The following is a 26,850-nucleotide window of genomic DNA, read 5'->3' as shown; positions in this document are numbered from 1 at the left end:
TTAAAGACAACGAGGCAGGCGGGAGGAGGGTTACGAAACCCCCCTCACCGCCTCTCGCTCTATGTTCTCTCTCTCTTACCCTCTCGTCCCCGACTCTCTCCCTCACCGACCCTCTTGTCTTCCTCGGTGTCTCCGACTCTCTCTCGCTCACGCTCATCCACCGACGCCGGCAGCTCTCGACAGCCGCCGCCACCGACATCATCAACCCTCTTCCTGTCGGCGAGTTCCCTCCGACGACCACCAGGTACGCTTGCTCTCCCTCTTCTCTTTCGTTTCGCTGCCTCCCCTCCCTCGTTCTCCTCTTCTCCCTGTCATTGACAGGGGGCAAAGCCCTTCCCATCGGTTGTTTACGACGGGGAAGGGCCATGCGACAGGGGTTTTAACCCCACCTGCCGCCTGTGAGGAGGGTTTCGGCAGGGGGTTAGGGGCCCCTGCCTTTGTGTTTTTCCAGCAGGGGCCATCGGCCCTTGCCATTGTTGTTTCAGCAGGGGCCATCGGCCCCTGCCTTTGTACATTTTCAGCAGGAGCCATTGGCCCCTGCCCTTGTGCTTTTCCAGTGGGGGGCCATCGGCCCCTGCCTTTGTACTTTACCAGCAGGGGCCGATGATCCCCTGCTTTTCTTTCTCTTTTCTTTTAAGATTTCCAACATGGGCCGAAGGCCCCTGTCTCTTTAAAAATAACCTGCGGGGGCCGATGGCCCCTGCACCTATTCTTTAGCAGCAAGGGTTGTTTGGCCCAGCCCTATCTATCGGAGAAGTCGAGTCTTCTCCTTGTTTTTGTTTGGGTTGCATATTAATATCGCATAATTGCAGCTACGACGGATCCCACTCGCGCTCCGCGACTCGAGCCGTCAATCGTGTACATCCGCAGACGCCAGCGAGCTCGTAACTCTCCAAGGTAGGGGAATATTGCACGGAAGACTTGGATAATTGAATTAAGTTCAATTAAACTAAAAGGAATCATTAAATGAATATATATATATATATATATATATACACAAATATATATATTTATACGGGTATGCACTTCACTCAATGATGCGGTTCCGAAATCCTTGCCCTTTACCTTCTATCAGGTTACTTGCCGTCACGCATCGCATCGCATCGAGGTTTAGCGTTGCACTTCTGCTTACCGCATTTACCTTACATCGCACTCTGCGCCCAAGCTCTTGCTTTTGCATAATGTTGGCACAAGGTACTGTTGTTTCAAAAGATAAAGTAAGGTTGATAAACTTTATACCTTGGTGAAACACTCCTGTTGAGGCTTCTATTGAGGAGCTATACCCCCTTCATACTAGAGTACTTGTAGTCGTGCACGACACGTCTAGTACTGCGATGATCGGATGAGACGGTCGTGCGACCTCGACAGTGCTAAACGCACAATGCTGTAATCACATAAATGACCTCACATACGCCTTCACAGGCAAGATGCTCGAGTGGTTTAAAGACCACAACATAGAATGGGTCGTTAGTTAAGCAACCCCTAATGTACCTATTCGTTTCTTTGTGTCTCTCAAGGGAGAGGATAGAGCGGTACAAACTCTAATGGATAGGTTGTTAACAACCACCCTACCGGCAACGATCCGACCTCCCCAGTCATTGGAGTTAGGGGAAAGGGGCTACATTAGTTAGCTCAACACTTCTGCAGAAGTTGGATGCGTTCGTGGCACAACCTCCTTTGGGGAATCCTCTCTCGGCTAAAGCCGTCCCTTTGGAGCGAACTCAACTAGCTATTCGGGTTATTGAAAATACATAGAATAACAGACGCCCGAACTAGTCTCAGTTGTTTTTACGTTTTGTCTGCGCGTACCCGCAGGCTGGTAATTATCGAAACATAAGGTCTGTTCACACTGGTCGTTGGGTCGTGAGACTCGCTTGCCCTACTGATTCGCTTGCACTACTGACTCGCTTACACTACTGATTCGCTTGCACTACTAATTCGCATGCACTACTGATTCGCTTGCACTACTGATTTACATGCACTATTGATTCGCTTGCACTACTGATTCACATGCACTACTGATTCGCATGCACTACTGACTCGCTTGCACTACTTACGCGCTTGCACTATTTTACCTCGTGCATTGCTTACTTGTTTGACTGCATATTCGTTTTAAACTGTGTAACCTGCTGAATTAAATGTGCATAATTCAGTTTCCTGCAGTCTTTCTTGTGCACCTACTAGTTTTTTACGAAACTAACCCATTCTATGGGTACAGGTGATGATTAGGTACACCACAGGCGATGGCGCGATGGCAAGATGGCTCCAAGACGTTCTTCTTCCTGCTCTTAGCTCGCGTCCTGATGTTTGGGTGTTTTGTAACAGATTTTCCTTGGGATATCCGAATTTTGTACTATTTGGAGAACTTCTTAAATGAAATGACTTTTCCAAGTGTATACAAGTAGCATGGGTTGTGCGTTGTGGTCCTTTTTGCTAGCGCGCCCAAAGTTGTCAGCTTGCCTTTCTGAAATTAATAAAAGAATAGTCTTCCGCTGATTTCATAAACCATCTCTGAGATAAAGAGATCTCTTTTTAGTCTCTTGTCTGTTCTTCTGAAAGGTTTGCAAAGTTAGAAATTTTGGGGCGTTACAAAGGCAATAAACACTTTAGGAATCATTTTTTAAAGAAAAGAGGACCGATTAAAAATTGAATCAAACGTCCAACATAATTAATCACAACAATATGTCATATGACAATAATGTTGTATATATACGTAATTATGTTTAATCATGATCATTATAAAAAGACTTAATCAACACAACATGAAATATTTAAGCTATGTCATGTGGGAAAAAGGATTTGGAATAATCCAAGAAATAAATCAAGCCTTTATAATTAGCAATTTATATGTATACCAAGATGCAAAATGGCAATAATCTTAAATGTGCAAATTTAGGACAACATGTACTAAGATATTACAGAAGCATTTATAATGATAAAAGAAACAATCTTACAAGTCCATTTAGGGATAAAAACAAACACAAGCGCTAAAGAAGGCAATAAAAACATCTCTTTATTGAAAAGAGAGTACTATGTGAAAATGTCTATGGATAGACAATACACATACAAGCATAAATATTTTATAAAAGAAGTGTACAAAGACACTTTCACAATCACTTGAACAAAATACGCAAAAAGCGTAATAAAGGAAAACATGTAATAAAGTATGTATTTCATAAAAAGAAACAAATGCTTGAGACTCTCAAGCTTTAATTATGCAATCATATGCAATTTAAGACAAGGAAGACCATATTATGGCCAATGTAAGCATCCTTAGAGGAAAAATCAAAATAATGAAAATCTTTTATACCAAAGGATGCAATAGATACACTATGCACTCTATAGAGTGTGAGAAGATTTTTAAATAAACAACAAATATTTAGATGCGAGAAATTCTCATTATATAAAATATATATATATAATTTTTTTTTTGTTTTTCACAAAAAAGCACTAAAAACCATACACAAGAGTTTTAAGCAAAGATCATTAATTTAGCAAGAAAATATATATAAAAAGTTAATTTATAGGTTAATCACGAAATTCTTACGGAAGAATCATAAATCTCACATAATTGAAAACAATTTTAAAAAACATAAATTACTATTATATGTAATTTCAAACATAAATTACTATAATATGTAATGAGGAATCAATAATTTATATAAACAAGAATTATATATTTGAACAATAAACACGTTTACCAAAATTAAAAAGAGATATTTTTAAAATATACTAAAAGGAAATGATTCAACTATCAAAAAAACACTAAATGTGCAAAAACTAGTTTCATAATGCATAATATGTTAAGAAAAGAGATACATACCGAAAAACTTCCAAAAAAAGAGAAGGAACAAAGAATACTTCACCATTTCTTGAGCACCACGCTTTTCGTTGCTCCAAGAGACAACCCCATCGTAACCGGGCTCTGATACCATGTTAGAAAGTGACTTTGAATATTTTAGGTTCGATAATGAACCCATACACATGCACATTAAGTGCGAATACACCCACTTAAGGGAACAACACAAGCACATCAAGTGCTAGTACATAAACCCATAAAAGGGATAAATATGACTTAAAGTCATAAGTTGAATATTATTGAAGAAATAGGGAGAAGAGGGTAAAAACCCTATACAATGGAGCATAAGCTCCTCCAAGGAGTGAAGGAATTACAAGGGGAAAGCCCCTATTTATAATACAAGCAAGGAGCCACTTAGGGGGCTCCCAAAGGAGTCGTTGGGAGCCCCCAACAGTCACATTTGTGACCGTTGGGGGCTCCCCAACGACTCTTTGGGGAGCCTCCCTAGGTGGCGCAAACCACTAAAAAAGAGAAAAAGAAAAAAGAAAAAAGAAAAAAGAAAAATAAAAGTAAAAATTACAAACATATTCCAAATGGAATATGCGTAAAACTGTGAAATGACTAAACTACCCCTATGCCTATAAATAGAAAAATATATTATATATATATATATATAATTAGGATAATACATATGCATATATACCATATATGAATATGTATTATCCTTTATATATATAAAATATATATAAGATTACATAAGTTGAATGATACATTTTAACAAAATTATCCTAGGTGGTAACTCCCAGGTACTTCGGCAGAAGTTGTATGCATCCATGGGCCACAAATGCCTTTGGAGATTTACTCTCTTGGTCACTGACCGTCCCCTTAGGAGCGGAATCAGTCAATCATTCGGGTTAATGAAAACACCTGACATAATAAACCCCCGGATCGGTCTCGACTGTTTCTACGTTTTGCGTCTGTGCGTACCCGCAAGCCAGTTAATATCAGAACTTAAAGAATATCTTCTTGAATAATTGTAGATGATTGAGACTTACACTGCTTGAAATACTTCAACTAACAACTCTTTTCACATATTACACTTGTTAGAATATATTACAATGGTATTGATTGTTTTAATATCATAACTGCTTATCTCATGAATGTCCTGCTTTATTTTCATTCTACTTATCTGTTCGTGCACCTACTGGTTTGTTATGAAACTGACCCATTTCATAGGCAGGTGAGGAGTAGGACTTCAAGGCGGTTGATGGCGTGGTGTAATATGGATCAAGATTTACCTTCTTTTTGCTGGCGGCTTGGCTCTGAGTCTTTTTGAGTTTTCTTTATATTATTTAACTTTGGAAAAATGCTCATTTTGTAATAAACTGTAGATTTTTAATCTATTGCCTTATTTTCTCAGATCCTTTAAGTTGTTGTTCATGTGAATGATGGTTTTTCAGCTAACGTACCCAGGATTGTTGACTTGTGCTCCTTTCTAAATGTCTTCCGCTGTCGTTTTTAAAAGTTAAAACTTTAAATCTTTGAAAGGTTTTTTTATAATGTTTTCGAAATCACAAGTCGAAATTTTGGGGCGTTACAAATTTACCCCTGACGCACTCATTCGCTTCTTGTAGTTTGTCAAGGGAGAGGACAGAGCGATACACACTCCAATGGACAAGTTGTTAATAACCACCCCACGGGCAAAGATCTGGCCTCCTCAGTCATTGGAGTTAGGGGAAGGGACTACCAAACATTATCCTAGGTGGTAGATCCCATGGACTTCTGCAGAAGTTTGATGCATTCGTTGCCATGTACCTGCCTTTGGGAAATTCTCTCTCAGCTAAAGCCGTTCCCTTGGGAGCAGACTCAATTAGTTATTCGGGTTATTGAAAATACATTAAATAACAGATGCCCCGAACTAGTCTTTGTTGTTTCTACGATTTGTCTGCGCGTACCCGCAGACCAGTAATATCGAAACATAAAGTATGTTCACACTGATTGATGGGTCATGAGACTTGCTTATTCGGGTTATTGAAAATACATTAAATAACAGATGCCCCGAACTAGTCTTTGTTGTTTCTACGATTTGTCTGCGCGTACCCGCAGACCAGTAATATCGAAACATAAAGTCTGTTCACACTGATTGATGGGTCATGAGACTTGCTTTTCGCGTGGTAGTTCACAACTTACGATCAAATGAATTGTCATGTTGCGTTTTAACAGTTGCACTGCTTACCTATTTTGAACCACTTACCTGTTTAACTGCATATCTGCTTTAAACTGCTTAGCATGCTGAATTAAATGTACTTAATTTAGTTTTCCTGTAGTCTCTCTTGTGCACCTACTAGTTTTTTGTAAAACTAACTTATTCTATGGGTACAGGTAATGATTAGGTACACCACGGGCGATGGCAAGATGGCTTCAAGATTTCCTTTTTCCTGCTCTTAGCTCGAGTTTTGGACGTTTTTGGGTTTTGTCACGGATTTTCCTCTGGATATCTAATTTTGTACTATTTGGGAACTTCTTCAAATGAAAGTGGCTTTTCCAAGTGTTTTGCAAGTATCAGGTGTAGTGAGTTTTGGTTCTTTTAGCTAACGTGCCCAAAGTTGTTAGCTTGCCTTTATAAATTCAACAAAAGAATTATCTTCCGCTGATTACATAAATAAACTCTGAAAGAAAAGAGATTTTCTTCTAGTCTCTTGCTTGTTTTTTGAAAGGTTTGCAAGTTTGAAATTTTGGGGCGTTACATCCATTTTGTTTATTGTGCTTGATAGTCTTTTGAATGATGGTGTTGTACTCATTAAGTATGCATGCATGTGTCTGCACATGAGAACTTAAAATATCTTCTTTCTTGGGAAATCCTAAAGAAATATCCACTATTTTTGAAGAAAATATAGATTACATAGAAAAAAACAAAGGAAAATTTCAATATGTATGTTGTTAACCCTGGATGTGGTTTAAATCGGGGAATTGATTTGAACATGTATACAGGTTTTCAACTTTGCTATGAGCATACACTTAGATTTCTTTATCCATATTATGAACATAATTTCTTTCACGTGCTTGAATGGAATATGACATGCCTGAGTAGGATGCTAAGTACAAGCTTGAGTATAATGTATGTGAATACATGAGATTCATGTGGGCTTACATGGGTGTAGTTGCATGAATATCCACCATTGTGAATCATGAATGGGCAAATGCATGTGACGTGAATGTATGCATTAAATGGAATCATGCAGTTGACTCAAAAGGTGCACTGAGTTGAGACTAAGAGGTTTTTATTTGTTTTTTTTTTTCGTTGGTTAAGATCGATCACGCTCCCGAGATCTACCGCTTTGATACCATGTAGAAGATCTGAAAATAAATAAAGAGAGAGAGACGATTGTTTAGAAAAATAGAACTCGTCACTTTAGATTAGGGCTAATCTCTATATTAAATAGAGAGAGTCCAAAGAAAGAAATTACACTCAAGTCCCTCATTAAACAATCAAATTCAAATAATCTCTAGTTTAGAAAAAAACTTTTAACTAAAAACCTCTTAGTCTCAACACACTGGTTACAAGCACATGAATTGAATATAAACATGCTTCTAAATATTCTTGATTCTTGCGCATAGTTGAACTTGTTTATAGGAGTGTGCATTTAGAAAGCATGTGACTTGTTTCATATATGGCATGTTGTCATGGTTTTTACATATGGTGCATCGATGATTGAAATGAATCATCGTGGGCCTGGTGGGCCTCTAGCCTTGGTTTGCTTATTTATTTATTTTAAATGTATCTTAAAAGTCACATTAATGTTGCACTGTATTCCACTGTTCTATGCTTTTCTACAGGCGGTGGTCCTGTGATGGTTCTCGCAAGAGAATATACAAGCTATTGCCTTTGTTTGTATGCTTAATTTGCAAATTAAAGAAATAGGATAATAATAATCAAATAAAAATAAAAGAACAGTGTAATATACGTTCTAAGATCTCCTATCGAAAGAATGAGAATCTTAAAGTTTCGGTTTTGGGGGACCTCGGGGATACAAAAACTCCGTATGCATTACTGATTTACCCTTGAACCCAATATTGAGGTTCTTTCTCCTGACCACGGTTTTAGGGAGAGTCCGCCACTTTACCTGTGGGTGGTGTGTAGACACAACTGTTGTTTTGGTATACTAAGAAAAGTGACACTTATGGATGGGTGGGTGGTCCCTGGTGTCCATGATATTAGATGGGTGGTCTAATGTTCCGAAGGCTGTTTCAGTCGAGGGATAAGTTTGAAACCCAGTAATAAAATACAAATTGTATGATAAGCTACCTTGAGAACCTAATTTCACCTCGAAGATTTTACCCGTTTGGTATATCCGCGGGCAACAATAATTAAAAAGAGGAACTTAAATTGTGTGCATTTAATAAGGACATACATATGAAAAGAAAATTCTAATAAGAGGTAATAATTTACTCATGTATTGCACTGAAGCCATGCATATTCCTGCTATGCATTAGATCATGCATGTTTACCTGTTCCCTTAACTGTTAAATGTTGGTTAATGCATAATGTTGTTCCCTAATGCATGTTAAATGATTGCATTGCTTAAATTGTGATATCTGTTATTTATTAAATATTTTCTCATACTTAATAATTGTCTCTAATGCATGAATGCTTAATCGAATTATGAATTTGTCATAATTGCATATTTCTAAATTATTGCATGAATCTTATATGTATTTTTTATGCTTATTTATTTCATTATAGAGATTTATATACATAATTCCTCGGATTTCTGACACCCCTACTTTTGTGGTTTTCGCAGCCGCAGGGGATTAGTGAAGTGACTCGCTTTTGGGAGAGCTACGAGTGCTAGACGTTTGCTAGATAACTTTAAAGATGGACAACGTGACTCTGTTTTTCTTTACTTTTTCTTTACATTTAATTGTCTATGCACTCTGATTTCTAATGCAATTGTCTCGTGACTATTATTTCTTAATTAATAAAATTTGGTTTGTTATGGTTTGGATGATAAGTGTAAGATCTCTTGTGGTTGGTTAAGTTATCCAATGGTGAGTGAAACTGTAAAGGCCCGGGTCTCTAGGAATATTTCTGTAATGGTTTAAAAAAAATGCATTTTTCAGTGGTATGAGTTGGGGTCGTTACAATGAGCACTCTGTTGAAATAAATAAAAATAATGATGTTTGCCTCTATAGGCTAAATGCTCAAAGAGCAATGCATGTCAAGTTTGATCTAAATGAATTGCAACATATTAAATGTTACCCTTTCATTGTAGTCGTACCTTTGTACAGGTACGATCGTACCTTTGGATATGTACGTCTGGTTTGTGTTACGATGATTGGATGATGGGATTGTGACAACTTCGAAATGTGCAAATAACATAATGTTGAGATCACATAAATGGTGATGATTTGCCTTTACAAGCAAGATGCTCGAGTTGGTTGAGAGACCAGAGCATGCAGAATGGGTCTTCAGTTAACCAACACCTAACGCACCCATTCGAACCGCTGACTCCCGTTGAAAGAGAGGACGGGAAGGCACAAAACTCCGATGGACAGGCCATTAATGACAGTTATGGGCAAACGATTCGGCTTCCCCAGTCATCAAAGTTAGGAGAAATGGACTACAAAAGTTAGCTTAACATTTCTGCAGAAGTTGGATGCATCCATTGGAACAAGTGGCCTTTGGAGAATTCTCTCTCGGTCACCGACCGTCCTCTTAGGAGCGGACTCAACTAGCTATTCGGGGTATTGAAAATACATGGCATAATAGACCTCCGAACTAGTCTCAGTTGTTTCTACGATTCGTGCCTTGTGCGTACTCGCAAGGCCAACTAATACCGAAACATAAATTAACCTGTTTTCATCGCTAGTTGAATTGTTCATGCCTATTGTGGCATTACACTTGTTAGTTAAACTACTTATGTAGTTCTTTACTTGTATTAATTGTTACGACAATGAAGCCATGCATGATACTTTAAGAACAAGGTTTTGATGATGAGCAAGTAGAATCAACTGCATTTCAGCTAAGGCTATGAAGAAATTGAAGAATTCGATGAAGAATCTTTGAAGACTAGTGTGCAAATGTTTAATTCATTAAAAGTCTTAGATTCTTGTAAGAGCCTTACTTAGAGTGCATATTTAGGTTGCATTTCACCTTAAAAGTCTTTAGAAAAACTTTTCTAAAAAGAACCCTCTTGAAAATCTTTTTAGAAAACTCTTTTCTTAAATTTTCATGTTTATTAGTCGACCAATAAACTTACCAGTCGACTAATCCTTTCGCGCCATATTTTCTAAAAAGTTATTTTTATTAAATTAGTCGACCAAAGGTTTTATCAGTCGATTGAACAAAATGTCTGTTTTCTGGAAAATTAGCAGCAGTCGACTAATTGGTTTTATCTGTCGACTGAACAAAACATGTGTTTTCTGAAAATTTAGCAGCAGTCGACTAATGCTTTTATCAGTCGACCAGACAAAATGTTTGTTTTTCAGAAGATTTTAGCAGCAGTCGACTGAAAGGTTTTTCAGTCTACTGATGATATTATCAGTCGACTAATTTTTCTCTAGCCAACTAAGTTTCAAAAGTTCAAATTTTCAAATGGCTCGATTAACAGATCAGTCGACCGACGATAACTGTCAGTCTACTAATAACTAACTATTAGTCGACTAACTGATGTTTCAGTCGACTAATTTTGTCGTTTTCCTGAAACTTCAAAAAGGCGTGTATTTTCATTTTTCAAACGTTTTGATCATTCAAAATGGACGGTTTTGACACCCTTTCATACTCAACGTATGAAATCTTTCAACTATAAATATGAGTGCATTTTACACTCAAAACAACAGGAATTCAATCGATTTGAATAATTTACTTCTTGCTTTTCACTCCTATTCATTCAAGTATTTGTTTTCTCACTCACTTGATATTTTCACTTTAGTTTTTCACTCAAATCACTTTGAGAGATAGTGAATTCGTGAGTAGAGTATTTCAACAACCTCAAAAGTTAATTGCATTTCATTTGCATTCAAAAGAAAGGCTCATAGGTTGTATTGTAAGTTGTTACTTATTTTTCTGTAAAAAGAAGGACTCCTTGGTTTAAAGGAGTTGTTTGCTTTCAGTAGGATTGTTACTGAAAGTAGGACCGGTTTTGGTCTGTGTGATCTTGTAGTTAACAAGGTTGATAGTGGAAATCTCAAGCGGGTTTTGCTTGGGGACTGGATGTAGGTTGGGATAGACCGAACCAGGATAAAATCTTATGTTCTTTGTGTGTTTGCTTTTCAAATTGCAAAATCCTTCAACATTCCGCGGACAATTTATAAAAGCACTATTCACCCCCTCTAGTGCTCGTTGCCTCGATCCTAGTGCACTTTCATTAATTAGCTAACTATGCTAGTTAACTACACATAATGTTGCTTACATCTTGTGTTGTCTCTTTCCTTCAGTTTATATGTTTTTTGCATATATTGCTCAGATTTAATTTCTCGCAATTACAAATGCTACTACTGTTTTCAATGAAATAAACTGCTTATCTTATGATGTCCTACTTTATTTATTCTACGTTGTCTATTTGTGCACCTACTAGTTTGTTATGAAACTGACCCATTTCATGGGTAGGTGGCAAGTAGGACTTTACATACGGCCGATGGCTCATGCAAGATGGCTCGAGATCACCCTCTTTCTGCTGGCGTCCTAACTGTTCTTGGTGGATAAGGTTGGTTCGTAAGCTAACGTGCCCAAAATTGTCAACTTGTTTTTCTTTCTAAAAAGAAATTGCTTTCGCTGACGTCCTTAAAACCAAACCTTGAAATTTGAAAGGTTTTCTCTGAATGTTTTCAAAATTTACAAGTTAAAATTTGGGGGCGTTACAGGGCATAAACAAAAAAAAAGAGGAAAAAAAAATGTTTTTCTTGGTTTAGGCTTGCTGGCACTCGGCTGGCCCTGCCAAGCCCAGCCGAGCCCAGTCGACTGGGCTGAAGCTGAGCCCAGTCGGCAAGGTGCTGATGGTTTAAAAAAAAAACAAAAAAATGCTTTTGAAATGTCCATATTTGTTTATGATAAAAGATATAGTTCATGCTTTGAGTCCTATTGTTGTGTCCATATTATGTACAGTTGATGTTCACGTGTGAGTATGACAAATGTTCAACATTTTGCACATTAAATGCATTGATTTAAGCTTAAAGAAAATTCAGTCTAATACACTAGATTTCTAGATTTTGCCTATTATAAATGTTTAGGCTATATGCATGCACAATTGGAATGGATTCATGTTTACTTAAGGGATGAACATTATTTAAACATGCAGCCAAAATTTGTATATGCATATGCATGCATCATCAAACCTAAATATGGATGCCTTTGCATGTAAAAGAATGAAATCTCCGTATTGCTTGCACGATAGTATATCATGCTTAATCGAAGTATTAATGCACCATTGTTCTCATGTGCACGTGCATGCATGAAATCGATATGTTTTGCATGTAAGTGATTGCATGAATGCTCACATGTTTTAATTGAAAGGATTCATGAATGAAAGCATGCAATTAACATGATTATGTGAACTCATGCGTATGCATATAAATATTATTGTTTTATGCACATCTTTGAAACTTGCATATATGAATGTGCATTGAGAATCATTCAAAAGTAATGCATAGTTGCATGTTATTCACGATTTTTGCATATGAATGCATCGATGATCAAAATGGATCATCATGGGATGTGTGAGCCTTGATCATGAGCTGCTCTTTGTTTTAGTTATTTTATGCATTACAAAAATCAAATGTGATATTATTGTTTTAATTGCACTGTTCTATATTACCACGGGCTGTGGTCCCGTGAAGAGCTTCACATGTAAATATGTAATGACCTCAATTTTGATAATTATTTATTCAAATTTATTTGAAAATAACAGGTGTTTTTCTAAATTTGGGCCTCGGATCCATTACCGGATCCATAAAAGAATGCGTAAATAACCCACAATGGGGTATTAAAACTATACTTATAATATTTAAATAAATAATTAATAGTATTTATAAGAAGAAAAAATTAAATAAACTTTAGTGTATAGGGTCGGACCCACAGTTGGATCTGAGGATCCGTCACTCGTAGGCGAAACCGGGTCCATTATTAAAATGGACCCAGCGTCGCGGGTCACGGGCTCGGACCCGGACCCGATTTCACTTACAAATGGGGGGGGGGGGGGGGGGCGTAAAACAGAATCGTGCCTAGGGCACGATTCTTGAATGGGAAACAGAAGGGGGAGGGGGGGTTACGCAGGGCGTAACCAACCCCGCGCCCTGCGATAAAAGGGGAGTGTGGAGAGGGGTCTCGCCCTCTTCCCTCAACCTCTTCTTTCTTTCTCTCTTCTCCCATCTCTCTCTCTCTCTCTCTCTGTGTGCGTGCGTCGGAGGATAGGAGATCGCCGGAAAAAGAAGCGGCCACCGATTAACCCAAAGCCACCGCAGCTCCAGCGAGCACCCTTCTCCACGGCAGTGAAGAAGAGCGACACCCGCAGCCCGTACTCACATCTGCAGCTTCCGATCGTCGGAAAATTCTTCAAGAGGTACGGTTCTTCTTCGAACCTGGGTGCGGAATCGAACAGGGGTTCGATTCCATACGTTGATTTGGGGGTTTTCTTGATAAGCCCTAAATCTTGAAATCGGAACAGTTTGGGGGTTATTCCTTCCCTTAATTAATTCATTCTCTGGAAAACATTGATGTTCTTGATCGTATATGCTTGTGATCAGATGGTTTTTATTTCTTCACGCTTAGGTTCATTCTCTTGAGCATATGGTTTCTTGATCATATATGCTGTTGAGCAGATTGATTCTTCTTAGTTAGATTTTGATTTTTCTCTGTTGAGAACAAAATTTCTGTTTATAATCACATAGTTTTATGGGTTGTAGATTCAGGTTATTCATTAATGGAATATTGAACGGGTTCATTAGTATTTTATTTCTGTCAGGCAATTTATTGATAGAAATTGGAATTTCTTCACTGTACTTTTCACTTTCACATTGACAGAATGTTTCACATCAATCTAATATCCTGTAGCTTGAGGGTTATAAGTAGTGGTGTTATCCCCAACACCATTATCGTTGGGATCATCTTTGTATCTCTGCTCTGCAACATTTGGGAAGTCATTGATGGCATTGACCGTGTGGTTTCAGTATGATCGGTGGATTCGTAGTCGGCCGGGTCAAAATGGTTTTTTTTATTGCACCATTATGAATTTCTTTCACAGCTTTGATTTTCCTGAAACAATAGGGATTGACTTCAATTGATTAAAGTAACACTGACTATTGGTTTTTGTATTATGTTACACCCGATCGTTTGCTTTTCCCTAATTGTGAATATTTAAGATACCTTCTCTTGAATGTATCGTTCTGTTATTGCATAATTGGTTGGTGGAGGTGCATACATGATAGGAATGCGTGCATCCCTTAAATATAAATTTCTAGATCCGGTTTATGTGCATGGGGGTGGATGATAACTCATGTTATGAATGGAAGGTTTCATGTATCTACATTATAGGACATGTTTAATTATCATGCATGTATGATTTGGTTTCAAGTGCATGTGCATATATGGGATCGAAGTCTATTGACATGTATAATCATGCATAAATATTCTCATATACTTATGAAACTATGGACAAATGCATGTGTGTTAAGTGATTACATGAAAGCACTTACACATGGATGGTTACACATGCATATGACTGTGAAAGCTCATGCACATTGTTAAAATGGTATGAATGAATGTGCATTTTTAATTATGTTGGTATTATTGCATACATTGCAAGTTATGATTTTGGTTGTGGGATGCATTGATGACCTAAATAGACTATTGTCGGCCTGGAGAGCCGTGGGTTTGGTTGTCTTTCACATATGTTTTTAAATGCATCACTTGAACCACATAAGATGGTTTGGCACTTTACTACACCGTTCTAGTGGTTTATACGGGCTGGAGTCCCGAATGGGTCCCTGCAAGGGAGGATGCAGGGTTTTCACTTTACTTTTGCATATGGTGTTGCAAACTTAAAGAATAAACTTTAATAAAATATAAAAAATAAGAACAGTGTAATATACATTCTGGGATATCTCATCTGGAGTATGAGAATCTTGGATATCCGGTCTGAGGGAGACTGTGAGGATACAAAAACTCCGTGTGCTATAATTTGGTCCCCTGAACCCGATATTGAGGTTCTTTCTTCTGGCCACGGTTTTAGGGAGAGTCCGCCACTTTACCCGGGAGTGGTGTGTTTGACACAGCTGTTGTTATGGTACCAAAGAAGTGACACTTGTGGGCGTGGGGTGTCCCTTGTGTCCCCGACATTAGATGTGGAGGTCTAATGTTCCGATGGATGGTGCTGTTTCCTGATATCGGTCGAGGGCTAAGTTGGAACCCAGTAATAAAATACAAATTGTGTCTTAAGCTACCCGGGGAACCTACTTGACCTCGGGGTTTGTACCCGTTTGGTGTATCCGCGGGCCACGGTAATTAAAAAGAGGAACTTAAAGATGTGTGCATTTAATAGGGCATGCATATGGAACGAGGGAACATAAATGAAAGATAACAGAAGAAATCATGCATTGCACATAATCATGCATTTTTCTGTTATGCATTAGATCATGCATGTTTGAATCATTCTTGATATCATGACATGATTTGGTAGTAGCATATGATTTACTTATTAAAATCATGCTGCAAGATTTAGAAATTTAGTTCTTGATATATGGTACTGATTTACTATTCTTGACTGGTGAGCACATGCAATTGTTGGTAGTTATAGATAATTGAATGTTGCAAATTTTATATCTGCACTCACTCAAATCACTGCATGAAATCTTATCCATGTTCTTTCTCTCACCTGGTTTCTTTAGAAGTAGCTGTGCTCAGAATTTCGGTTCTGACACCCTACTTTGTTGGTTTTTCGCAGGAAATGGTGAACAGTGAAGTTGGACATGCATCTGGGGATTGATGAGTTATACTTGGGCTTGTCAGCTTCAGTAGAGGACATAGTGGCTCTTTCATTTGTCTTTTAGTTCTTTTAATTTTTGCAATTGTTACTTTACTTTCAGTTGAAGAAAACCCTGTCTTTGAAATTTTCTTATTCATTAATAAAAGAGTTTTAGTTGGTTGATATGGATGATAATTGCAACTTCGTTTGTGGTGGTTGGGCTATCCAATGGAAAGTGGAACTGTGAGGACCCCAGATTTCTGGGAAGGTTTCCGCAACTTCTAGAAAAAAAAATATTCCGCATTTTTAAAGGGTTTGGATTGGGGTCGTTACAAAATATGCGAGCTTATGCTATTAATTCTGCATGTAAATTGCAATTTAAAGAAGATGAATTAATAACAAGATAAAAAAAATTAAAAGAATGGTGTAATCTACGTTTCCTTGATGTTCCTTCTATAGTATGAGAATCTTGAACATTGCGGTTTTGGGGAACCGTGAGGATACTAAAACTTCGTGTGCATTGTTGTTGCCCCTGAACCCGATATTGAGGTTCTTCTCCTGACCACGGTTTTAAGGAGAATCCGCCACTTTGCCTGGGGGTGGTGTGTAGACACAATTGTTCTTTTAGTATACCAAGAAAGTGAAACTTGTGGATTTGGATGTCCCTGGTATCCCAACATTAGATTTGGATGTCTAATATTCTGAAGGTTGTTTCGGTCGAGGGTTAAGTTTGAAGCCCAATAATAAAATACAACTTGTGTGCTAAGTTACCTTGGAAATCCTACTTGACCTTGAGAATTTTTACCCGTTTGGAGTATCCGCGGGCAACAGTAATTAAAAAGAGGAACTTAAATTGTGTGTATTTACTATGGACATGCATCTGCAAAGAAAACTCTGATAAAAGATAATAATTTATTCATGCATGTACACTGAAATCCTGCATATTTCTGCTATGCATTAGATAATGCATATTTACTTATTTCCTTAATTGTGATATATTGGTGAGTGCATGATGTTTGTTCTCTAATGCATGCTAAATATCTTTATTTCTTAATTTGTGATCTCTGTTGTTTATTAAATTGTCTCTCATGCTTAATAATTGTTTCCTATTGCATAAATAGTTAATTGAATTATGAATTTGTCATAATTATATCTCTGTAAAATATTGTATAAATCTTATTTATATTCTTTTTACTTATTTGTTTCATTAGAGAGATTCACGTACATAATTCTTTGGATTCTGACATTCCTATTTTTGTGTTTTTTGCAACTTCAGATGCCTAGTGAGACGACTTGCTTTGAGAGGAGCTACGAGGGAACTACACAACTGTTTGACAGATACCTTGGGACAACGTGACTCTTTTTTTGCTTTATTTACATTTTATTCGCTTATGTCTCAAACTCTATGCATTTTAATAAATAAAGTTTGGGACCTGGGTTTGGTATGGTTTGAAAGATGAGCGTAAGATCCCTTGTGGTGGTGGTTGTATTTAACTGTAAGGGCCTCAAGTTTCTGAGAATGTTTCTGCACTTATTTAAAATATAAAATTTTTGTCACTTTTTCATGGGTACGAGTTGTGGTCGTTAGAAACTTAATCTGAAAGGATGGGCTTAACCATTCTTTAATTTCCTACTTTTTAGGTAACATGTTCTATTTGTGATCTTTAGTCATATTGCTTTTAATCATAATTACTGGAAGCTTATGCAATCCTTGGAAGATCAATTCCTAGGATGCTGCTTGGAAGTGTGGAACTACAGATATAACGATCTTGGCTTTTGACAAGGCAACATCTAGGATACTATAGGTTTTTTTCTGATGAATCTCAAGAAAGTATTGGCATTTAAAAAGAAAAAAAAAGGATAAAAAAAAATAATGGGCTTCAGTAGTATTTTTGCTTGTAAAAATTCTACAAAAAAGGTAGAAACATAAAAAAGTGCAAATTTAAAATGTAAACATTAAGAAAACAGATACTTTTTTAGAATATAGTGATTCTGTTATGATATTTTACCTTTTTAGTATTTTGAAAGTATTCCATATTTTCCTTTTTTCACCATTTCTCTAAAATAGCATGATAATATTACAGCATCTTCAAAATATCGATCATATTTGTGACAGTGGTTTGACATTAATCTAGAGAATATAGACTGGACAAAATATGCAATTTTGGAAATAAGAACAGATTATTGCTGAACAATAAGATGAGATGATGCAAGAAAAGAATACAAAGTATGACATGAATAAGGACTGATAATGCATTTTAGGGAAGAACCAACATGGGGAAGAAAATAAAGAAGTGAAGAATATCAAGAAAGACAAAGAAACTATGAACAAATGTTCACACTGTTTTGGTAGCTTTGATAACATAAAAATCTCTGGCGAGCCACTTGTAATATGCAAGAAAGAAGAGGAAGAAGAAACTATAAGCACTTAAGTCATGACACCATATTACGTCAATAGTGAAAGGCTTCTCTAAGCGCTATATATATATATATATATATATATATATATATATATATATATATATATATATATATATAGAGAGAGAGAGAGAGAGAGAGAGAGAGAGAGAGAGAGAGAGAGAGAGAGAGAGAGAGAGGGTGGTAGCTGCCTACTCACTTTCTGGCTAAATGCCAGTGGATGCGCGCGATGGATGATGCACGCGTTTTGCGTGCACTAAAAGGCAAAATACCTTTAGCGGTGCTTTTCAAGCGCCGCTAAAGATCCTTTTACACATAGGACGTGCCACTAACAGCCATTTTCCACTGGTGTCTAGGCAGCTACCACTTTCTGTTATATATATATATATATATATATATATATATATATATATATATATATATATATGGGTATTAATGATGGTTTGTTTGCTAAGGATTGGGTCGTCTTTTTTTTTATGTAAAAATATAATCTTTAAGTCATGAAATTTTGGTAGATTATAGGCCATTAATTTTTAAAGCCCCTGAACAACCTGCTTGCATGCCACAGTCATAATTCAAGGCTCATTTTCTACTACCATTGCCGATCACATCTATAGGGTCCGATCTACAAAGAAAAATTAAAAACTATGAAAAGGAGGTGATGTCTGCTCAATAGTTCGGTACATTCATTAGTACCAAATGGAGGTGATGTCTACTCAATAGTTCGGTACCTTCATTAGTAACAAATATTTACACTGACTATACATACATACATACATGTGTATGTGTTGTCTACTATTGAATGCACCATACTATTGAGCTGGAAATTATAGATGCTATTCAGTCAATCTAACCACATAGAAGTCTCCAGCATGCTGTATTTGCTAGGGACCACACCTTAGATCATTTATTTTCAATATAAAAACAAAATGTTTTGACTTGTGAAATTTTGGTGCACTGTGGTGGGCGATTGATTTTTGAATCCCTTGAAAACATTGTAATCACATGATTCAACTCATTTTTAACTAAACAGATCATTTAGATCACATCTTTGAGGTCCAGCATACAAAATAAATCAAAATATACGAAAAAATGGTGATTTCTACTTAGCAATGTGTACCTTCGATCTTAGGATACACACACACACACACACACACACACACACACACACACACACACACACACACACACACACACATATATATATATATATATAGATATATATATATGATGTAACTTATTGATGTCAAATATCAATATTAGCACAAGTTTTCCTTTCCACAGTTTCTCTTTTGCTAATTAAACTCTTCTTGATTGTTACAATCTTCAAGTTATCTTTGTATATTGATAAACTTTGTGCTTTCCATGAGCCAGCAACTTCTCCTTTGTGATGTTGTCATTCATCTGTTTACTGCATCCCACAACTATTTTCTTCATGGCACTATGGAATCATCACTATTTTCTGCATTATAGAGTTATTTCCTATGTCTTCCCAAGTTCTCACACATTACTTTAAGAAACTTTCCTTTCTATTTGATCTTGTTAGCGGGATAATACATTGGATGCTGTTATCTTTTTCATTTTTGAACCTTTTGTAAAATCTATTGACTTATATCTTTGTCTGGTGTCTTGTCCTCTTTGGATGGTTATGTGTGTGCAGTGGGAAATCGTATATCTATTGATCAAATGCCCAAGGATGTTGTGGCTATGTATATCCAGGAGATGAAGTCAAGGATTGGTGAAGTTTTTCTGCCGTTTAACAAATTATGCCAGGGTGTACAGGTGTGTTTCTCTCTTCCCACCCCCAATTTTGTTTCCTATTTGTTCTTTATTTTTAAGGTTCACTTCTAAACACATATTTCAATGTTTCATCTAGATTGATACTGTTATATTGGATGATGACAATCCTTCAAGTGGACTTTTAAGATATATATCTGAATCTAATGTCACAAGCCTTGTGCTGGGAACCTCCACTTCAAACATTATTGCAAGGTATGCAACGATTGGAATCATTCTTAAGTAATAATATGATCGAGACTTTCTTATTTCATCCTTGGTTTTATTTATTATGCATTCCTTGTGTATTGTAAGAGCAATGTCATTAACATAACTGCCAACACATGCATATAAATGCTTGAGTCTTGACATAACGTAACTGCCAGCACAGATGCATATAATTGCTTGAGTCTTGACAAATAATGGGACAGTGAGCTATTGTCACAGTTCTGTGAATACCTTGGCATTATCTACTGCTGCGGTTGAGGTTTAGATCTCAAGGGTCCTCTTTGAACACAAACTTGAATCAGTCCTAGCTTCACAATGACTTCATGAGATGTATGATACATATGAGCTTCAACTAACTCAAGGAAAGGGCTAAAAATGCATTTTTGTCTTTCTCAGTTCCCTTTTCATGGTTGTTGTTGTTGTTTGTTTGTTTTTGGTAATAGCCCAAGGTATCTAAGTTACTGAATTCATGTGAGTAGGACTACCCTTGGCCCTACTGGCTGACGTGGTAATGGTAATGCAAGGTTGTGGAGCATATTTGAATCTCGCAAAGAAACCCCTATCAGGTCATTTATGGAATTCTTTCATTATGAGAACTCAAGGTTTACATAGAATGGTATCTAAGCGTAGTGGTTTTCCTATAATAAGTCACCTCATTGGGTTGAATATCAGTCCTTGCCCTAAATCTATCTTCTTGGTTATGCATACTTTATATCATCTGATTCATGGCAGATCTCGGTAACAATTGATCAAACACAAAAGTATTGTTCGTGATGCAGTGATCAGGAAGACTTCTCCTGAACCCCGCATATTGATACCCTAGCTCAAAGCCCTAGTTATCTATGACAGCAAGAATTAATGAAAAAATAACATAAATTACTAGAAAACTAACTAACATTCATGAATAATTCATCATCAAGCTTCTTTCTTTCTTTACAATGAATATTTATAGTAAATAAAATGGAAACCTGGGAACCCTAATCCTATTGCAGATCTGAGATAGATCCAATGTCAAATAAGATCTAAAACATGACTCTAAACTAAGATTCAAAAAGACCATAAATAATCAAAATGGATCCAAATGGAACCTATGGACCCGGCAGTGACTTGCTCCCGCTCTTGCATCATTCTCCCCGGGTTGGAGAAAACTTGCCCTCAAGTCTAAAACTTACTGGTTTAGAAACATATTTATCTAAGACTTGACCAGCTCTGTTTTTTCATATATTTATTTCCTTTTTGTTAGCATGCTGGTGAATATTTCCTGGTGTGTTTTGAATGTAAGACTACTCTTTTAGGGGAGGAGCATAGGGTTTACATTCCACTGCACAATCTCCCCCATTGGCTAGAGAGAAAATTAGCAAAACAGAAGGAAAAGGCAATCTTGAGAAAAGTTTTATATGGAAGAGGGATACATAGGATTAATCCTGCAAATGGGAATGAGAAACTCATCTTTCATCAACCTTAGGCAACTATGGACTCAAACGAACTAGGCAAGAGGTGTTGACTGATAGGCCAACCCATCTTGACTATATGGCTGTGCAGTGGATCCATAGTTTGTGTAACGCCCCAAAATTTCAAACTTGCAAACCTTTCAGGAAAAAACAGACAAGAGACTAAAAATGAATCTCTTCATCTCAGAGATGGTTTACGAAAACAACGGAAGACTATACTTTTGTTAATTTCAGAAAGGCAAGCTGACAACTTTGGGCGCGTTAGCTAAAAGAACCAAAACGCACACCCATGCTACTTGCAAACACTTGGAAAAGCCACTTTCATTTATGAAGTTCTTCAATTAGTACAAAATTCGGATATCCCAAGAAAAATCCGTTACAAAACCCCAAACAACAGGACGCGTGCTAAGAGCAGGAAGAAGAACGTCTTGGAGCCATCTTGCCATCGCGCCATCGCCTGTGGTGTACCTAATCATCACCTGTACCCATAGAATGAGTTAGTTTCGCGAAAAACTAGTAGGTGCACAAGAGAGACTGCAGGAAACTGAATTATGTACATTTAATTCAGCAGGTTACACAGTTTAAAGCAATTATGCAGTCAAACAGGTAAGTAATGCACAAGGTAAAAATAGTGCAAGCGCATAAGTATTGCAAACGAATAAGTAGTGCAAGCGAGTTAGTAGTGCAAGCGAATCAGTAGGGCAAGCGAGTCAGTAGTGCAAGCGAATCAGTAGTGCAAGCGAGTCAGTAGTGCAAGCGAATCAGTAGGGCAAGCGAGTCTCACGACCCAACGACCAGTGTGAACAGACCTTATGTTTCGATAATTACCAGCCTGCGGGTACGCGCAGACAAAACGTAGAAACAACTGAGACTAGTTCGGGCGTCTGTTATTCTATGTATTTTCAATAACCCGAATAGCTAGTTGAGTTCGCTCTAAAGGGACGACTTTAGCCGAGAGAGGATTCTCCAAAGGAGGCAGTGCCACGGATGCATCCAACATCTGCAGAAGTGTTGAACTAACTATTGTAGCCCCTTTCCCCTAACTCCAATGACTGGGGAGGCCGGATCGTTGCCCGTAAGGTGGTTGTTAACAACCTGTCCATTGGAGTTTGTACCGCTCTGTCCTCTCCCTTGACAGACACATAGAAGCGAATAGGTACGTTAGGGGTTGCTTAACTAACGACCAATTCTATGTTGTGGTATTTAAACCACTCGAGCATCTTGCCTGTGAAGGCGAATGTGAGACCATTTATGTGATTACAGCATTATGCATTTAGCACTGTTCGAGGTTGCATGACCGTCTCATCCGATCATCGCAGTACTAGACGTGTCGTGCACGACTACAAGTACTCTAGGATGAAGGGGGTATAGCTCCTCAATAGAAGCCTCAACAGGAGTGTCTCACAAAGATGTAAAGTTTATCAACTTTACTTTATCCTTTGAAACAACAGTACCTCTCAAAAATGAGATAAAGTGTGCGATAAGCACACCACCACCAATGTGCACAAATGCACAAGAACACTTAGAACAAATGTACACAAAGGTACAATAAAGAAACTCAAATGCACAAAGGCATACAAAATATAAAGAATTTTATTGAGAAGAATGGAGAACAAAAGCTCCAAGAAGTGAAGTTTACAAAGGGGGAACTCCCCTATTTATAAGAGGAAAAGGAGCCTTGGAGGGGCTCCACTAGCTGTTGGAGCCCCTCCAACGGTTAGAATTCTAACCGTTGGAGAGGCTCAACAGCTAGTGTTGAGCCCTCCAAGGTTGACTTTGAGTCAACAAAAATAAAGACAAAAAAGAAAAGAAAAAAGAAAAGAAAAAAGAAAAGAAAAAAGAAAAAAGAAAAAAGAAAAAAGAAAAAAGAAAAAAGAAAAAAGAAAAAAGAAAAAAGAAAAAAGAAAAAAGAAGAAAAGCAAAAATACAAAAAGAATTACAACATATTCATAATTATGAATATGCGCAAAAAGGGAAAAGACTAAAATACCCTTACGGGTTTTACAAGAAAAAAAAAGCATATATATTTACATATATATATAAAGATAGATACATATACATATATATGTGATGTATATATGTATATGTATCTCTCTTTATATATATATGTAAATATTTACATAAAGAGAGATACATTTTAACACCCTCCCTCAAACTTAGGGCATAATGACCGAAAGTTTGCTAAGGAGAAAGTTGAATCTTGGAGAGCAAAGCGCCTTGGTGAAGAAATCTGCCAACTGATATTCTGAAGTTACATAAGGAAGATCGATGACTTTTTGTAGATATGCCTCTCGGACATAATGGCAGTCCATCTCAATATGCTTTGTCCGCTCATGAAACGTGTGATTCTTAGCAATATAGATTGCACTCTTATTATCACAACACAACTTTGTGGGTTCTTGAATTGGAATCCCCATGTCTTGCAGCAACTGATGAATCCAGACAATCTCCATAGTTGTAGACGCCATGGCTCGATATTCTGCTTCGGTGGATGATAGAGACACCTTCTGTTGTTTCTTACATCTCCATGAGATCAGGGATTCACCTAAAAAAATGCAAAAGCCTGTAGTGGAGTGACGATTATTTGGGTCACCTCCCCAATCAGAGTCAGTATATGCAATTAAATTTAACTCAGAAGATGAGGAAAGGAAAACTCCCTTGTTTAAAGTTCCCTTTATGTATCTGACAACTTGGAGAACGACACTCATATGAACGGATGTAGGAGCATGCTGAAATTGGCTTGCAGTATGCACGGCATGAGAGATGTTCGGCCTTGTGATGCTAAGATACATTAGAGATCCCACAAGTTGCCAGTAGGGGGTAGGATCCTCCAAAGGTTTTCCATCATCGATCTTCATTTTTATCCCACAATTTCTGGGGTCTCACAGATTTTATTATCAGTAATACCTGATCTGTCAAGAATCTCACAGGCAAGTTTAGTTTGAGACAAAAAATAACCTCTATGAGAGTAGGCTACCTCGATACCAAGAAAGTAAGTCAGATACCCTAGGTCTGACATTTCAAACCTTTCTTTTAAAGTGGTTTTAATGTTTCTGATGCCCCTTATGTCACTACCTGTTATCAACATATCATCAACATACAACAGTAAAATCACAATTCCTGCATCAGACTTTTTGACGAACAGAGCAGTGTCAGTGTAGCATGAGGAAAAACCATTTTGAACCATTACATCATTAAATCGATCATACCAAGCCTTAGGGGCTTGTTTTAAACCATAAAGCGCTTTTTGCAAACGAAGGACTTTCCCCTTGGGTACATTCATACCAGGAGGAGCATCCATGTAGACTTCTTCATTAAGGTTCCCATTTAGAAATGCATTTTTAACATCCATTTGGTAAATATTCCATTTTTTAATAGATGCAATAGTGATCAAACACCTTACAGTAACCATTCGTGCAACAGGAGCAAAGGTTTCTTCGTAATCGATGCCGTATTCTTGACTATATCCTTTTGCGACAAGACGGGCTTTATATCTTTCGAGAGTGCCATCACTCTTGGTTTTGATTTTAAAAACCCATCTACATCCTATTGTTTTCTTTCCTTCTGGAAGACATTAAAAAACCCACGTTTTGGCTTTGTTGAGGGCTCTAAGTTCGTTGTCCATGGCATCCCTCCATTCTATCATTTCCTTAGCTTCTTTAAAATTTCTAGGTTCTTGATATGAGTGAATGGCACTAAGACATGCCCTATGCTTTGGAGAAAATGACTCATAGGATATAAATCTAGAAGGATTTTTCCTAGATCTTTCAGTTCTTCGAGAGTTGTTGGAAGATTCACTAATGTCACTATATTTCTCTATTGCACTTCTAAAAGTGCTTTTATCTCTATGTGTATAGGTAATTGGTTCATTTATCATTTCTTCTTCATCATGAATGGTTTGAGGAATACTTTCACTTATATCCTCATTCTCATTTAATTCATCATCGCTAAAAAAATCTTCATTTCTAGATAATAGTTCAAACAAAAAGGAATAATCGGCATTATCTTTATGAGTTTTGTGTTCTTCAAAACCACTTATGTTTTCTAAAAAGGTTACATTTCTTGAAACATATAGTTTATCATTCTTAATATCATAACACCTAAAGCCTTTTTGGGTTTCCGAATATCCTAAAAATGCACAAGGAATAGCTTTGGGAGATAATTTATCATTCTTATCGGTGAGAAAAAAGTATTTACAACCAAAAATTCTTAACCTATTGTAATCGGGTTCTTTTTTATACAAGATTTCATATGGAGATATTTGGTTCAAGTTTTTGGATGGAAGTCGGTTGATGAGATAAACCGATGCAAGAGCCGCTTCGGCCCAAAATCTTTTTGAAATTTTTTGAGAAATTAGCAAAGTTCTTGTAGTTTTAATTATGTGTCTATGTTTTCGTTCGGCCAACCCATTTTGTTGAGGAGTTTTGGGATAAGACCTTTGATGAACAATCCCATTATTTTCAATATAACTTTTGAAATCATTTGAGAGATATTCTCCCCCGGAATCGGTTCTAAGAATTTGTAATTTACTATTGAATTGATTTTGTATTAACATGTGAAAAACCTTAAAAGTAGAGAAAACCTTATGTTTATGTTTGAGGAAGTATATCCAACTATACCTTGAGAAATCATCCACATAAATAACATAATACGAAAAACCTCCCTTAGACACAACGGGTGCCGGTCCCCAAACATCCGAATGCACAATTTCGAAAGGCTTAGTTGAAAACATAGTTCTTTGTCCAAAAGGTAAGCTTCTCATTTTACCAAGAATACAATCATTATAATTGAAATTGTCTTTACATAAGGTTTTGGTAAAATGTAAATACGAAAGCTTGACAATATTTGGATGCCCAAGGCGTTTATGCCAAACATTTATATCCTTATGTTGGGCAACATTACAAAAAGAGGTTTTTGGAATTTGAAGAAATTCCATGAGATAAAGATCTCCCTTCCTAGCGCCTTCCCCAATCAACTTCCCGGACCGGCGATCCTGTATCCAACATTTATTTGATGAGAATTTGATATCACACCCATGATCCGATAGTTGAGAGACGGAAAGCAAATTTAAATTTAGTTTTGGTATAAATCTAACTTTTGGAATAAAAAAACCTTGTCTTTCAAAATCACCAATTCTTTTTATTTCAAGAGAAGCCCCATCCGCAGTGGAGACAAAAGAGGGTGACAAATTTTTTGAGTATTTAGAAAGTGAAAAAACATT

The 26,850-nt window shown here is 37.1% G+C and overlaps 1 protein-coding gene across 1 annotated transcript in view; it reads left to right on the top strand.

The window, feature by feature from the left end:
* The window catches only part of LOC149828496 (U-box domain-containing protein kinase family protein), a 99,199-nt gene that overhangs the window by 49,018 nt on the left and 23,331 nt on the right, over positions 1-26,850 (top strand). Inside the window, exons 2-3 of the mRNA XM_090017621.1 lie at positions 19,835-19,956; positions 20,051-20,166. Coding sequence (XP_089873747.1) covers positions 19,835-19,956; positions 20,051-20,166 — 238 coding nt within the window. The remainder of the gene's footprint in view (positions 1-19,834; positions 19,957-20,050; positions 20,167-26,850) is intronic.

The sequence above is a fragment of the Nuphar pumila genome, chromosome 9 (assembly GCF_984573655.1).
Source record: "Nuphar pumila chromosome 9, dmNupPumi1.hap1.1, whole genome shotgun sequence".
NCBI classification, from domain to species: domain Eukaryota; kingdom Viridiplantae; phylum Streptophyta; class Magnoliopsida; order Nymphaeales; family Nymphaeaceae; genus Nuphar; species Nuphar pumila.
This window is presented reverse-complemented; position numbering and strand designations above follow the sequence as displayed.